We start from the raw sequence: 16,469 nt of genomic DNA, 5'->3' as shown, positions 1-16,469 counted from the left end.
TTTTTTGCAATTTCCACTAATACATACCGATTATAATATTATTGCCGCAGTTTTTAAATGAATTTTTGAAATTATGTTAGAAAAATAGCTTTACTGCTTAGATTGTAAACTCTTTAAGGATCTTCAGTGTGATTACAACATCTTGCCAGACATTTCAAATAATTCAGTGGTAATACAATATATATTTGCCCCAAGAAATCTTATAGACAATCTTTATGGGACCATTTTAGTTTTTTATTATTATTTTATTTTTCTACGAAGATGTGGGGTTGGTTGCGCCAGACCGCCAAATATATGTCTATTGTCTACTATTCAATAAAAAAATTGTTTTTTTTAGAGGATCCTTACTATTTATGCGTTGTGATAAAAGAATAATTGTTTCCTTTTCAAGTATGGTAATTTTTACAAATGGTAACACAAATATAAAAGCTTTTTGCTATTTATATTATTATTATTATTATCAGTGCATATTAGTTAACTGTCACGAGAAGGGTGAAGTGTCACTTTTAATGGTCCTACCTCCACTGAATTTGGGTCGACCCTTACTAGTGAATTCGCAACCATTCTCTGCCCCAACACGATGAGAGGAGTTTCAAGAGGCTTGATTCTTCTTCAATGTGTCACTTTCTCTGCCCCATCGCGTTCTGTTGTAATGTAAGGCAGGAGTTTGTTAGCTGCAATTCCGTTTGTTTGATGATCTACTTATTCACTGCTGCTGCTTCTAACTGTGATCCATCTCTCATCATCATTCCATCTACAATTTGATTCTCCTAAATTCGAACCCAATTCTCTTACCCTTTGCAGAGGTGAGCTAACTGTTTGTGATATCGTAGATTCTGAATTCCATATGTCTTGATCAAGAATGCTTGTTGGTGAACTCGTCACAAAATCTTGAATTGTCGTAGTGTTCGACTCGAGAAATGGATGTTTGAGGAGTTGTTTAGCTGTCCATCTTTCTTTTGGATCTCTTCTCAAGCATTTGCTTAAGAAATCCCTTGCTTGTAAGGACAGGAATTTAGGGATTTTAGGGGATTGCTCTGAAAATGCAATTTTGTAGAGTAATGAAGCTGCGTTTGTCACATTATTCCATGGCGATCCACCAGTAGCCATTTCAATCATTGTACATCCCAATCCCCAAATATCAGCTGGACACCCCTGTTCTTCCCCACGCGCCACCTCCGGTGCCATGAACATCGGCGTTCCTCCAATTGGCTCCGCCGGATCAATCCACCTGGCACATCCAAAATCAGCAATTGTGGCACCGGATTTACCTAACAAAATATTCTGCCCCTTAATATCACAATGTGCTAGGCCACCTGAATGTAGGAACTCTAGTCCTTTTACCATTTGCTTGGTATAATACCCGATCAACGGTTCGTTCATCCGACCACCCTGTTTCCGAATTTCATCGGATAGTGTACCATCCGGCATATACTCCATCATAAGATTAAAGATAAGTTTGTCATTCTCTTTGGTAACATCATACCCCTTGTACCTAACTATATAAGGGGAGATCAACTGGGACAGAATTTTCTGCTCTTTTTGCAATAACTGTGACTTGGATAGCTCCACTGACTTAACAGCGAAGACCTCATCGGAGAAACGTGACTTAGCAACGAAGACGGCGGCAGTGGATCCATGACCTATGGTACGGCCTCTAGTCCAATCCATTTTCAGAAGAAGAAAATTGGTTGTAAATATAAGAATTTTAGAAAGGTGTAATGTTTGTGGTTTGTTTTGGAGTAGTGTATATATATATATATAATAAGGTGAATGTCCAGAAATTCCAAATTAGTTGGGTAGAGCTTAGGTGGCCTCACTTTTCACTTTAAAAGGTTTCGTTTACTTTAACGGATTTTCAAAACGTGGCTAAATGCTTCTGGCCATACACAAGGGTAAGATTGAACGGGTAATTAACACACCCAAAAAAATCATGTATTTTTACACGATAGTTCACAGTGGTGGAGTCAACATTTTCAATTAGCGGGTTCAAAATTCGTAAAAATAGACACACGGAATAAGTGAAGAGGGTCCGACATCTAAAATACATTCATAAAATATTATTTTAATCATATATAAATAATATAATTTTTCGTCAAAAAGGATTTAATTGAACCCCTTTGTACCAAGATGGCTCCACCTATTAGTTTAGTCTTTCAAGCTTAATTTCAAAGGAAAAGGTGGTTAACACCTTTAATTGTTGAAATGGAGACAAGAACATATATTAGAAGAAAAAAGGGGATTTAAGTGTTGGTAATGACATGATAATTACTTTTAATGTGAATAATTAAGCATGATATCCTTCTAGAACAACAATAAAAATGTGTTTTCTTGTCATTCTAAAGGAAGAATCATATTTTGTATCCTTGCAGTTCAAACCATTTCCAAACAGTGACTAAAAGTGGCCTAGTACTACTACTTAGTGGTTCTTAACTTCTAAATCAAGTCTCTGATGTGGCCAAGTAATTTATTTCATTTATTTTTTTGCTTTACAAAAATATTGGTGTACCGATCAAACTTCGAATTTCCACAATAAAATGCCGACTTTTTAACTTAATCTACATGCCCTTTTCTTTTTACATCATTTTTAAATATATATTTTTGTAGTTATGTTTACTTCTATAAAAAGCATAGCATCTGTGTATTATATAATTGTTCTACAATTAAAACAATGTTTGGCGATAATGAGTATACACATTAATAAAAAGGATTAAAGTCTTTATCGATGTTAGTTAATTATTTTTGTCCATTGGATTTTTGAGTGTTGATTGTCGCTAAAGATACAAATTTAATGATTATTAAACTATTACCGCTAATTAAATGTACTCTCTTCGTCCTATTTTAATGACATTTTTTGAATTTTGAAGTTCAAACAAGTCTACCTTTAATGATAAATTTTTCATAGACCTTTTAAACATTTTGAATTATCAATTGTTGTGACTTATAATACTTTTTACGTAGTTTTACAAATATATAAAATTTAAAAAATAAAGATTTCATGTGCAAATTTCCGGTCAAATTTAAACTATTTGACATTTAAAAATAAAAAGTGTCACATAAATTGAAACGAAGAAAGTACTAACAATCAATTTTTGTGTGTAGTGTAAATATGACAACAAAGAACAATATTTTGATGAGGATAAAGAAAGTGTAAAAAGTTCATTATGTTCTTCGGTACAAGTTTGATTAAAGGGGACGTCAAAAGAACAATAAAAGATAAAGATATGAAACAAGTTTGCAACAATTTCACCGAAAAGAATAATAAGTGACGCAACAAGTGTGGTTAATTAGTTGTAAAGTAAAAGTAAAAAATAAAAAGATTTACCTCATCACTTAGGCCTCATGACTTGTGACACGATCGGTATAAGTACAATAACTTAGTTGGATATCATGAAAATAGATATTAAGTAGGTGTTTAGTCATGCAACATTATATTACGATATTGTATTGTGAGATGAAATTAGCATTTGAACATGTTATTTTACGTTGATTCTATTTCATGATTCCGTACTATGAGATGTGATGTCATATTCTCCAAAAACCATGATATGGAATCACATGGTGATACCATATCATGAGTTGAGCTGTTTTAATTTAAAAATATAATCCATGAGTTTATATTTTGTTAAAACAACTCCATATTTATAATTACTAACCATTTATTTCACATGTAAATAAAATTTATGATTACATCATTACTTTTTGAAATTTATTATTTTCACCATAAAATTTATTTTCTCACTAATATGTAGGCACTTTAACTCACACTTCACGATTGTTGAGTAAAATAATCTTGAATAGTCTGTGAAATGTGTTTCATTTTTACTAAAATATATTGATGAAACAATTACTTAAGTAGACAACAAATAACTTTGTCATAATTTATTATACGATTTTATGATTTTTTTGTTGATTTGATAAATATTGAATAAACAATTTGGGTTATTTTAATAGTTTTAGAACTTATTGGAGTTTTATGTTTATAAGAAAATAAACAAGACCAAAACTCCATATCGCATGTCCAAACAAAGCTTAAATTTTATATCATGATATCATATTGCATGGCCAAAAGTGCCTTAAACCTCGTTGCACGCAAGGGCAGAGCTAGTTGTTCGCATGAAAGTTTAACTGAATTCAGAAAAACTTATGTTATATATGAATATTTAATTTAAAATTTAATTTTTTTCACTTAAAATCGTTATTATATAATTCAAAACTCATAAAGTTACAAATTCCAAAATTCACTTTTAAGTTAAAAATTCCAAAATTCACTTTTAAGTATAAATATTTAGTTTATTAATTATAGATTCTTCATGTCCAATTGTCCATGACATGCTCCCATGTATGAAGGTGTGGCGTGTGCGTTGGCTAATACTTAAGAGGTGTTGTTTGAGCTAAACTATATTATCATTTTATATAAGCACTTTAATTTGGTTGGTTAATTAAGATCCTTAATGAATTGTTTTTAAATGAGCAAGGAAGTTGGATGAAGGCTAATTAATCATTCGTTGAGTGACAGGTGTTTAATGGATATTTACTAATTTAACATGTAGTTTTATGGCATATGGATTTTTTTATTTTTTTTTAAAAAGGAAAGGGTCAAATGCCCTCTCAAGCTTTGGTCATATTTCTAACTACACACTTAATCTTTGCAGGGATCATATACCCTCCTGAACTTTTTTTATATATATTAGTTGATAGAATGTATGGCTTCACTTAATAGTAATGGACCAGGTCCCTTACTTTACTTCAGAAAATTACCAGAAAGTTAAATGCAGTAAAATCAACACAATGATTTTACGTGGAAACCTCCTTGCTTAAGGGAGTAAAACCACGACCTGTCTCACAGGATTTTCAATCGTTTTCACTAATCTTCAAAAGCAAAAGCGAAACACGATTACACCAAACGTAAGAAAGAGTTATCAATCTTACCGTTAAGCAATAGACCTCTATTGCTCAACAAGCCAAAGTAGAAAAACAATCTACCCACTAAGCTATCCCACCTGGACAACCTAGACTTTTAACACAACACACCAATTCCTTTATAGATTTAGGAGTGGTTTACAATTTAAGAACAAGAGAATAAATTCCTAAACAACTAGACGAAAAGCTCCAGATGTTGCTGTTGTCCTAGGAATGATTCTGCATTTGCTTTGTGTAGCCTTTGTAAGAGTTCTTGAAAATTTTTTATCAAGTTGCAAAAACTAAACTCAAATGTTTAGGTGCCTTTTATATAGGCAAGTCACTTTCCTAAACTTCTTTGCATTGGTTGGAAAGGTCACACTTTTTTGACGCCATCGGGAAGTGTGCACCTACTTTCTGTATGTCTCCAGCTGGCAGTTGACTGGCTCATCATCATGAGGGCCTGGTACCTCTACTAGGTCCCTGGGTTTGTTTCATCTGCAATACTTCAAACAAGACACCTGCAATACTCAGGTAGAAAACCCGGTACCTTTATGAGGTCCCTAAGTTTGTCAAATCATCAAAACTAAAAATAACATTTTCCCTTTTTTGATGATGACAAACAATGATATGATCTGAGATCTTCACCAGAATTGTTCCCCCTGTCATTGTATTCCCCCTTATTTATGTACTAACATATTACTTTCCCCTAATTTAGCTACTAACAGTTTACTTCCCCTTTTGGCTAGAGCGAATTAGCAATCAAACAGTAGAGGAAGAGCAATCGCAAAAGAACATAGGAAGAACAGCAAAGGAATAAATCAACCAACATGCCATTATAACATTAAATACATTAAAGACAAACTAAAACTCCATCAACACGATGATCAGCCACACAAACAAAATGACACAAGGGAGGATTGATTGACAATTTAGGGGGGGGGGGTTTGAGATAGGGACTGGATAACAAGAGTGAGTCGTGCATTGGCAGCATCATTATCCTTGATGGCCTTTTCTTGCAGGGCAGTTATCTTCGCCTTCAACTCATTGTTCTCTTTCTCCAGAGCTTGTACAACTGAAGAACCAGGTCCCTCACTCTGTGCAGTAAGCAGCTCTGCTTTGAGTACAGCAATTTCAGCCTCTTTACTACTCAACCGCACAGTGAGTTCTTCAGTCTCATGTTTAAGCTGATCCAGGTCCTCAAGAAGTTGATCCATCTTGCTTTTTGGTAAGCCTCTGCCTTCAATACATTCACATTCAAACAAAGTATGCTCAGAGATAGTTTGTTTAACTGTCCCCACCTTTCCAATACCAAGAGGAATCTGAAAGTGCTTGAATACTTCAGTGAGAAAGTATTCATACCCCATTCCATGTACTCCTTTCCTCTCAATAACTGTTTTGTGAATGTGTTCAATCATGAGACTAGGAAGGCTTAGAGCCTCAAAGCTGCACAGCATCTCCATTACGTACAAGTCAGCAGCAGTAGCAAGAGTTCTCTTTTCTGTGCAAGGAAGAACCACCTTATTGACAAACTCGAAGACCAGCTGATACTCACTCTTCATAATTTTCTTATAGATCCCAGCAACCTTAGTTGTGGGAGTCTTAGAAATCAGGGATGCAAATTCTGAAGAGCAATTTTTGTTCAGCACAGACCGGGTCCCCTCTGTAGGCACTCTGAGGATTTTTCCCAACACCACCTCGTTCAAAGAAATAGCAATATTGTTCACACGTGTGAGGAGACTCCCATCTTCCATGAATTGAACATTGTAATAGAATTCACGAACCTCTTCTTCATGGAGGATGGGGATTTCCTGTTGAACAGGTGCAGCCAAGATTGGATCTCCACCATGTCATGCAGAGAATCCATGCCCGGAAGAGTAATAATCCCCATATCAAACACTCTTCTAGCGAGGACTGCTTGTTTCCTCAGACTGTCAACTATTTCCTGCAAGTTGACATTCTCAACTTTCCTGGCTTGAGGACCAGGTCCCTATGTCCGCTTTCTCTTTTTCTCAGATCTCTTCCCTTTTGACTGTGACTTTTCAACCTTCTTTGTAACCCTTTCCCTTTTCTTTTCTGACTTCTTCTTGTTATTTTTCTTTTCAACCTCTTCTCCAGACAACTCAACCAGTTTTTCTTTAGGTATCCTAAAATTTGATACCTTGAAGGTTCGTGCACTTCTGACTGCAGCAGCAGATCGTGCACTTGCCTTCAAGGCATCGACCATCAATTTTTGTGCAGCAGACCGTGTATTAGGTCGTGCACTTGCCTTTCCTTTGCGACTCTCCATCTTCCATTTTAATGGTTCTTCCTTACTTGCAGATTCAGATGAAGAGGAAGAAGAGTACCGCCCTAAATCGGGGGTTTTATTGAAAATGGGTTGAGAAGGCCTTACCTCTTCTCCATCCAGGGCGTCAGTATGTTCTGCTCTGGCCTCTTCTCTCATCATTGCCAGGCTCTCAATCACGAGTTCCTCACTCGCTGCCAGGATATTAGACTCTGAAGCCCTGTGTTCTGGTAGATCTCCCTCAAACATGTTGTCAGGCAACATGTCTTCACATGGACCAGGTATTGTAGAAGTGTTTAGGTCGATGGAGAAGAAAGGGTTATCCAGAGTATTTTGAGGAGGACTGGGTGGGGGAAGAAGTCTGGCTTGAGCAGTTGTTGGAGAGTAGAATGCTAGGGGCTCAATTTCACTAAGGGCATCCAACATTTTCTTAGAAGAAGATGAAGAGGAAGACATGTTTGTGATACTGGAAGGTTTCATTGAAAAGAAAGGGAAGAAGAAGACAGATTTTGGCTTTGAATTTGATAAGCCTTTTGATAAAAAGAGAGAGATAAAGTTAAGAAATAGATGAGAGTTCCAAAAAGAAAAAGGCCTTTTTAAAAGAAGTGAAAGGGTGTCAGGTCCTTGATGAGATGCGTCGTTTGAGGGAGAAACAATTGGACTTATCGGTCAGAGTAACCGATGACTAACACGTGGCTTTTTCAATGGTCAAATTTTTTAGTTTAAATTTAATGTAAAAATGCTAACCTGGACAGGTACCAGGTACCATGATAGAGTTTAACTTCATTCCTTAATTGTTCTAGCCTCTTCTTTTGCTGAGCAGGTCCCTATTGAGAGTATACCTACGAAAGATACAAAAAGTGATCTTATTCAAATATTTAAGATTCACACAAGGGATACCTGCACTGCAAATATAACCATCAAGGGAGTTCTACTGTTGGAAGCTAAAAGCATCACTTGGAGATCAACATCCCCAACTTTAATCGATTTCTCTCAAATTGATCCTTGCTCAGAGCCTTGGTGAAGATGTCTGCAATCTGTTCCTCTGTTGGACAGTATGTGAGCACAATATTACCTTTCTCAACATGATCTTTCAAAAAATGATGTCTGACATCAATGTGCTTTGTTCTCTTATGCTGAACTGGATTCTTTCCCATACTCACAGCACTAGTGTTGTCACACATGAGAGGAATTGCTTTGATGTGGATTCTAAAGTCTTCTAAGTGTTGCCTGATCCACAGCAATTGAGAACAACAGGCTGCAGCAGCTACGTATTCAGCTTCAGCAGTTGAAAGAGCCACAGAGTTCTACTTCTTGGTGCCCCAAGAGATAAGTGATGATTCAAGGAAATGAGCCATTCCAGAGGTGCTCTTCCTGTCAACTTGATAACCTGTAAAATCAGCATCTGCAAAATCAACCAGATCAAAAGTATCACCTGCAGGATAAAAGAGAACCAGGTCCCCTGTTTTCTTCAAGTATCTAAGAATACGTTTTGCAGCCTTCAGGTGTGAATCACGAGGACATGCTTAAAACCTAGCACACATTCCAACGCTATACACAATATTAGGCCTACTAGCAGTCAGATACAACAAGGAGCCAATGATTCCTCTGTACATTGTCTGATTCACAAGGGGATCAGATTCTTCTACTATCATCTTGGAATTTGTTCCCATATTAGTGTCAATGGGTTTGGAATCAAACATATTGAATTTCTTTAGCAGCTCTTTGATGTACTTCTCCTGTCATATTGAAATTCCATTTGAAGATTGCTTGATTTGCAGCCCCAGGAAGAATGTCAACTCACCCATCATACTCATTTCAAACTCCCTTCCCATCAGTGATGAGAATTCTTCACAAAAATGTTCTGAAGTGGCTCCAAAAATTATGTCATCCACATAGACATGAATGATAAACAATTCTTGTTCTCTTTTTAGTAAGAATAGAGTATTGTCTATCTTGCCTCTTTTGAAACCATTCTTCAGCAGAAACTTTGACAACCTTTCATACCATGCTCTTGGAGCTTGTTTCAGACCACATAGTGCCTTATTCAATCTGAACACATGATTTGGTAGCTCTTCATCTTCAAAACCAGGAGGTTGCTTGACATACACCTCCTCTTTGAGATCTCCATTCAGAAATGCACTTTTCACATCCATTTGATACAGCTTGAACCCCATAAAAGCAGCAAAAGCTATTAAGATTCTAATATCTTCCATTCTGGCAACAGGTGCAAAAGTCTCATCATAGTCAATTCCTTCTTCTTGATTGTATCCTTGCACCACCAGCCTGGATTTATTTCTAGTAATAACCCCATTTTCATCAAGTTTGTTTCTGAATACCCACCTGGTTCCTATTATTGTTCTGCCTTCTGGTCAAGGAACCAGGTACCATACCTTACTTCTTTCAAACTGATGAAGTTCTTCTTGCATAGAATTGATCCAGTCTGCATCACCTAATGCTTCTTTAACATTCTTAGGCTCAATGGATGATATGAATGCTGAGAATGCAACTAGATTTCTTGTTTTTGATCTAGTTTGAATTCCAGAATTCAAGGGAGAAATGAGATTATCAAGAGGATGTGATGAACTATGCTTCCATCCTGACCTTGTAGCAGACTGATTTGGCAGATCATCATGATCTTCTTCATCAGGAGTGACGTCATCATCTGGGGAGTCTGATGTACTCTGACTGGAGTTTTGAGTAGTACCAAGTACCCTATCATCCTGTTCAACCTCAGCATCCTCTTCAGGTAGACTGTGATGCTGATCATCACAATCATTTTTGAGTTGTTGATCTGCATCAGTTTCAGCACCTTCAATCTTCTTGGATTTTAGCATTTTAAGCACATCATCATCATCATTTGATCCATCATTCTTCAAGCTTCCATTTTCATCAAAAACAATATGAATGCTTTCTTCAATGCATTGTGTTCGTTTGTTGAATATTCTGTAGGCTTTGCTGGATGAAGAATATCCAACAAATACTCCTTCATCACTTCTAGGATCAAATTTTCCCAGATCATCCTTCCCATTATTCAGCACAAAACATCTGCATCCAAAAGCTCTAAGATAGTTCAGCATTGGCTTCCTGTTATTGAGCAGTTCGTATGGAGTCTTGTTCAACACAGCTCTTATTAGACACCTGTTGGTAACATGACATGCTATGTTAACAGCTTCAGCCCATAAACTTTGAGGAAGATTTGATTCAATAATCATAGTTCTGGCAATGTTCACCAAGGTTCTGTTCTTTCTCTCCACCACTCCATTTTGTTGAGGAGTTCTTGGAGTAGAGAAGTTGTGGCTTATACCATTTTCCATACAGAATCTATCCAATGTTGAGTTTTCAAACTCTGTCCCATGATCAGATCTAATGCTGCAAACAACTTGATTCAATTTGGTTTGAATCATTTTGAAGAACACCACCAGCTCATCAGCTGTATCTGCCTTTGATTTCAAAAATCTCGTCCAGGTGTATCTTGAATAGTCGTCAACAATCACCAAGATGTACTTCTTGCCATTTCTGCTTTGAACCTTCAAGGGTCCACAAAGGTCCATGTGAAGCAGCTCTAAGGTTCTTGATGATGTTACCTAATTCTTGGGCTTGAATGATGATCTGATTTGCTTTCTTTTAACACAAGCTTCACATATTTTATTTTCAGCAAACTTCATTTTGGGCAACCCTCGGACCAGGTCCTTTGAAATCAACTTATTCAATAAAGATGAACTCACATGTCCCAGCCTACGATGCCAGAGATCAGCATTTTCATTTTGAGCACTGAGACATGTTAAGTCATCTCCATGAGAGATTTCCAAGTTTGCCACATACATATTTTTACTTCTGTGTGCAGTAAGAATTACCTTGTTTGTAGTTAAACTCACCACAGAGCATTTCTCATAAGTAAACTTGACCTCATTCCCTTTGGCACAGATTTGTGAAACACTTAGTAAGCTGTACTTCAACCCATCCACATGGTAAACATTGTCAATTGAATCTTCAAGAGATGTTCCTACTTTGCCAACTCCCAGAATGTACCCCTTCTTGCCATCACCAAATGAGACACCTCCTCCTTGGAGGTTCTTGAGTGAGAGGAAGTTCTTTACATCACCAGTCATATGTTTAGAGCAGCCACTATCCATATACCAACATTGACTGCTGCCCCTCTCACTCACCTGCACAAAAAATCACTTGTTAAGCTTGGGAACCCATTTCAGCTTGAGTTCCCAGTAGGCAGACAAAGGAGTGATCAGATTGTACTTTGTGCAATATGGTAGACTTTGAATCTTTCTAACAAAGGACCTAGGAGCAGGAACAGATTTCTTCTTTCAAAATCTGTGAGTTGAGACAGGCTCTGTAGGACCAGGTCTCTCATTTGGTACATTTTGTTTTTCAGCATACTTAGAATGTCTTTCACATGAGTTTCTCCAGCTAACACACTCATTCTTCAAATGTCCATTCTTACCACAATGCAGACACAAAAAATTGTCGGACACAAACACATACTTACTGTGAGGATTATAAGGAGGACTTATGTTCAGACTTCCTAGTCCTTTCTTATTGAAATTACTCTGATTTCTCACATTTGACAGCAACTTTGAGGATTTGGTCCACTTAAGAGAATTTTCAAGTTCTTTCTTAAGTTTCACAACATCCTATTCTAATTTGTTATTCTTTTCAAGTGACAAACTAAGATTTTTCTCAGAGTTTTTCAATTTTTCTTGAATTTCAGCTTGCAGACTATTTGGCTTTCCATTCAGATTTTCAGCTTCTTCAGTAATCTGACACAACTGGTTCTTAAGTTCAGAGTTTTTTAACTCTAGAGACACCATTCTTGACATTGTGTCTTCAAATTGACCTTTGTTTTCAGTTAAAATTTCAAGTTCCGCAATTATGGTATCTCTTTCAGATGTTAACTCTATCACAGAATCTAACATGACTTTTGCCAAGGTTCTCAATTTTTTAAGAGAATATTTATCCAAGTCATTTTTCATGTCAAAAAGAGTTACCTGATTGTCTTCTTCTTCATTTTCTGTGTGTGCCATGAGAGCAAACATTTCATTGAAGATAGTTTTATCCTCGTGCACAGCAACCATCGACACATCTTTTGGCTCATCAGGATCTTCTGAGTCACTAGAAGAATCCCCCCATGCAGCAAGAGCCCTTTTGACAACCATATCAGCAGTAGCTTTACGATCTCTGTTACAAGGTACCAGGTCCCTTCTGTTTTCTTTGTCAACCCTGTGTTTTTGATGTTCCTTGTTTTCATTCTTGAGTAAAGGACACTCTCTGATGAAGTGTCCAGATTTTCCACACTTGTAGCAAGTATCTCCTTGAGCAGCATTTCGAGTCCCATTTGTTCCTCTTTTATACATTTTGTTTTTTCTCACAATCTTTTGAAATCTACTGATAAGATATGCCATATCATCATCATCACTTGAATCTTCATCTGATTTATACTTCAACATCAATGATTTGTCCTTCTTGATTTCTTTTTTTGACAAATCATAGTTTCGATTCATCTCATGTGTTTTAAGATTACCAATCAAGGCATCCATGGTCAGCACCTTCAAGTCTTTAGCTTCTGTAATGGCATCAACTTTGCTCTCCCAAGACTTTGGAAGAATTCGAAGCACTTTCCTGGCTTGTTTGGTCATGCTTATAGGTTCACCCAAACTTCGCAGCTCATTTGTAATGGAAGACAACTTGGTGAACATGTCATGTATAGTTTCTCCTTCCTTCATTTTGAAGTTCTCATATCGTAAGGTGAGCATGTTAATCTTGGATTCTTTGACTTGTTCAGTTCCTTCATGTGCAGTCAACAAGCAATCCCAAATTTCTTTAGCAGACTCACAGGCTGACACTCTGTTGTACTCATCAGGTCCTATCCCACAGACCAGAAGAGTTTTAGCTTTGAAACCCTTTTCAATCTTTTTCCTGTCAGCATCATCATATTTCTGCCTGGGCTTCGGAACAGTAATGGTCTTTTCTCCATCCTTTACTTCCATCATTGGAACAAAGGGTCCATCTAGTGTAATATCCCATAACTCGCTATCTTCAGCCATGAGATAGTCATGCATTCTAACTTTCCACAAACTGTAGAAATGTCCATTGAAACGAGGAGGTCTGTGTGATGACTGACCTTCTTCGAGGTTAAGTGGAGCTGCCATTCTTAGAACAAAATCACTTCCTTGGTGTTAACCAAATAGGTAGTGCCTGCTCTAATACCACTTGATTGAATGTATGGCTCCACTTAATAGTAATGGACCAGGTCCCTTACTTTACTTCAGAAAATTACCAGAAAGTTAAATGCAGTAAAATCAACACAATGATTTTACGTGGAAACCTCCTTGCTTAAGGGAGTAAAACCACAACCTGTCTCACAGGATTTTCAATCGTTTTCACTAATCTTCAAAAGCAAAAGCGAAACACGATTACACCAAACGTAAGAAAGAGTTATCAATCTTACCGTTAAGCAATAGACCTCTATTGCTCAACAAGCCAAAGTAGAAAAACAATCTACCCACTAAGCTATCCCACCTGGACAACCTAGACTTTTAACACAACACACCAATTCCTTTATAGATTTAGGAGTGGTTTACAATTTAAGAACAAGAGAATAAATTCCTAAATAACTAGACGAAAAGCTCCAGATGTTGTTATTGTCCTAGGAATGATTCTGTCTTTGCTTTGTGTAGCCTTTGCAAGAGTTCTTGAAAAGTTTTTATCAAGTTGCAAAAACTAAACTCAAATGTTTAGGAAAGTGCCTTTTATATGGGCAAGTCACTTTCCTAAACTTCTTTGCCATTGGTTGGAAAGGTCACACTTTTCTGACGCCATCGGGAAGTGTGCACCTACTTTCTGTATGTCTCCAGCTGGCAGTTGACTGGCTCATCATCATGAGGGCCTGGTACCTCTACTAGGTCCCTGGGTTTGTTTCATCTGCAATACTTCAAACAAGACACCTGCAATACTCAGGTAGAAAACCCGGTACCTTTATGAGGTCCCTAAGTTTGTCAAATCATCAAAACTACAAATAACATTAGTTTACCCTCAGACGCTGACGTGATCACATTCATGAATTCATCTTTGTGAGACGCATAAGAACGTGATAAAATGTCCATGTGGAGTCTAAATAAGCCTTCTAACGGTAACTTTACCCTTTACCATTTTTATTCTTTTCACTTTGTTCTTCATCCACCATTGTTTTTTGTTCATCTTGAACAAAAGAGCCTTCTTTGTTCTTCATCCACCATTTTCTCTTATTAACAAACGTTTTTGTAACTTCTTCAACTAAGAAGAATTTAGGGTTTGCAATTTTCTCAAATTTCAGCTTGATTCCCCCCCCCCCCAATTCATCAGATTGATTTTTTTTGTTATTAGGGTTAGTAATGTCAAACGTGAAATTGAATAAGCTATGCATGGAAAATCAGATCCGATGCTCAATACCATAGTACGATGTAAACATGAAAGTTTGTTGCATATGCAGACTTCTTGGTCGAAGTCGAATTTCAGTAGACGATTTTGGGCATGCCCCTACTATGGTTGTATGTTACTTTTCTTCAGTTATTTGATTTTGTTTAACTGATGTGAATGTTAATAACGTTAATATATTGTTTTTCTTTTCAGTCGAACAATTGTAATTTTTATCGATGGAGAGATAGAGAAAAAATCAATCCAAGATTCCAATTTATCCTCCCAAAATTGGTGAACAAAATCAAAGAATTGGAAGATGAAGTTTGGAAGAGACAGATTCAAATCAATGAGCAACAAGTTCTGATTGTTAATTTGACAGGAGAGGAGGTTAAAACGAAGAAATCTGCAATGGTGTACGTTTGATTAGAAGGTCATTTTATGCATTTGATTTGTGTTGTATCCTTGTTCATGAACAACCTATTTCAAAGTAGGGTTCATTCAAGTACTGAACTAGGTGAATTGTCATAACGTATGTGAGTAGTTAGTAGTGAAAGGAGTTGAAACTCTCTTTTGATTGTCATATGTATTATGAAAAATTTCTTATATCAATATCATGAATCTTTTCAATTGTAAAATATGCCTTTAATAGACATAACATCATTTTTAAGAATGTCTATATTAGTGTCTATACTACAACAAATAAGAATAAACATAACACAATTTGTAAGAGAAAAAACCTTTAATAGACATAATCATAAAATAGGCCTCACATAAGGTCAAATTACAATAAAAATCAAAACAAAAACAGAATTTGATGTTCAATACTAATAAATCATTATTCAAAATGGAAAATATTTTCATGCCTACTTAAAACAATATTGCAATATCATTACTTCCTAGATTGGATTGCTTCAACTACTTCCTCTTGATTTTCTCTATTCCTCTCTTATTTGTTGAAGTTTTCTTGTTGAGATTGCTGCTTTTCCATTCCATTTCAACTTGGGTGCAATACTTGATTTGTAACCAATATCACTGTAACATCAGCATATTTTGTCACCTTTGTTGAACCAATAAAGAAGATCTTACAACTTGACATCCCAGCCTGTATTCAAAGTATGTATTAGTACTGATTGAGTTTGTAGTTAAACATCAAAAAATAGTGTAATTAAATAAATATAAAAAAAACTTACATTAAGAGCTTTGAATCCATCTTCAACTTGAAACACATCCATTCCAATGATTGCTTGCCTTTTGTATGAGGTTGTGTTTCCCCTACCCCTTCCTCTTCCTTTGTTACTATTATCAAGTGATGGGCATGCAGGAGGTGCACTAGGTATTGCGGGTGATTTTCCTCTTGCACTATTCCAAGGTCTTGCAGATGCATTAGGTGCACTATGTGTGACAGGTGGTCTTTTTCTTGCACCTTTTATAGGTGCTGCAGATGCACTAGGTTCTGCACATGCACTAGGTTCAGCAGGTGGTCTTTCTCTTGACCTCTTTGCAGGTCCTGGAGATGCACTAGATGCTGCAGTAAATGGTCTTCCTCTTGACCTCTTTGCAGGTCCTGGAGATGATGCACTAGGTGTTGCAACAGATAGTCTTTCTTTTGACCTCTTTGCACGTCCTGGAGAAGCACTAGGTGCTGCAGGTAGTCTTTTTCTTGATTTCTTTGAAGAATGCTCACCTTCTGTTTGTGCTTTCTATACACATATAGTTAAAATAAATCTAATTATAACATACGAGATTCATATCATATACCAAATTAAAGTTAAAGATTTTACTTTTGGTCTACCTAAACCTGAAGATTTTCCCTTTCCCTTGTCTGTATTTGATGGTTCTTCTTTTGCTGATGACTCAACCCTTTGTGGAC

The 16,469-nt window shown here is 36.5% G+C and overlaps 2 protein-coding genes across 2 annotated transcripts; both read right to left on the bottom strand.

The window, feature by feature from the left end:
- Positions 1-350: 350 nt before the first annotated feature.
- Positions 351-1,798, bottom strand: LOC101254919 (mitogen-activated protein kinase kinase kinase 17-like). Its single transcript, XM_004243803.4, has one exon. The coding sequence runs from the start codon at positions 1,669-1,671 to the stop codon at positions 703-705; it is 969 nt and encodes a 322-aa protein (XP_004243851.1). The 5' UTR covers positions 1,672-1,798; the 3' UTR covers positions 351-702.
- A 10,040-nt stretch (positions 1,799-11,838) lies between these two features.
- LOC138337551 (uncharacterized) lies at positions 11,839-13,353 on the bottom strand. Its single transcript, XM_069287468.1, has one exon. It carries the CDS (start codon positions 13,351-13,353, stop codon positions 11,839-11,841), a length of 1,515 nt encoding a protein of 504 aa, XP_069143569.1.
- Between the last annotated feature and the right edge of the window lie 3,116 nt (positions 13,354-16,469).

Source organism: Solanum lycopersicum, chromosome 7 (genome assembly GCF_036512215.1).
Source record: "Solanum lycopersicum chromosome 7, SLM_r2.1".
Lineage (NCBI taxonomy): Eukaryota > Viridiplantae > Streptophyta > Magnoliopsida > Solanales > Solanaceae > Solanum > Solanum lycopersicum.
Note: the sequence above shows the minus strand (reverse complement) of the source record. Positions and strands in the feature narration are given on the sequence as shown.

Coding starts and splice junctions, on each gene's coding strand:
- LOC101254919 (XM_004243803.4), bottom strand. CDS start 1,671: ATGGATTGGACTAGAGGCCGTACCATAGGTCATGGATCCACTGCCGCC.
- LOC138337551 (XM_069287468.1), bottom strand. CDS start 13,353: ATGGCAGCTCCACTTAACCTCGAAGAAGGTCAGTCATCACACAGACCT.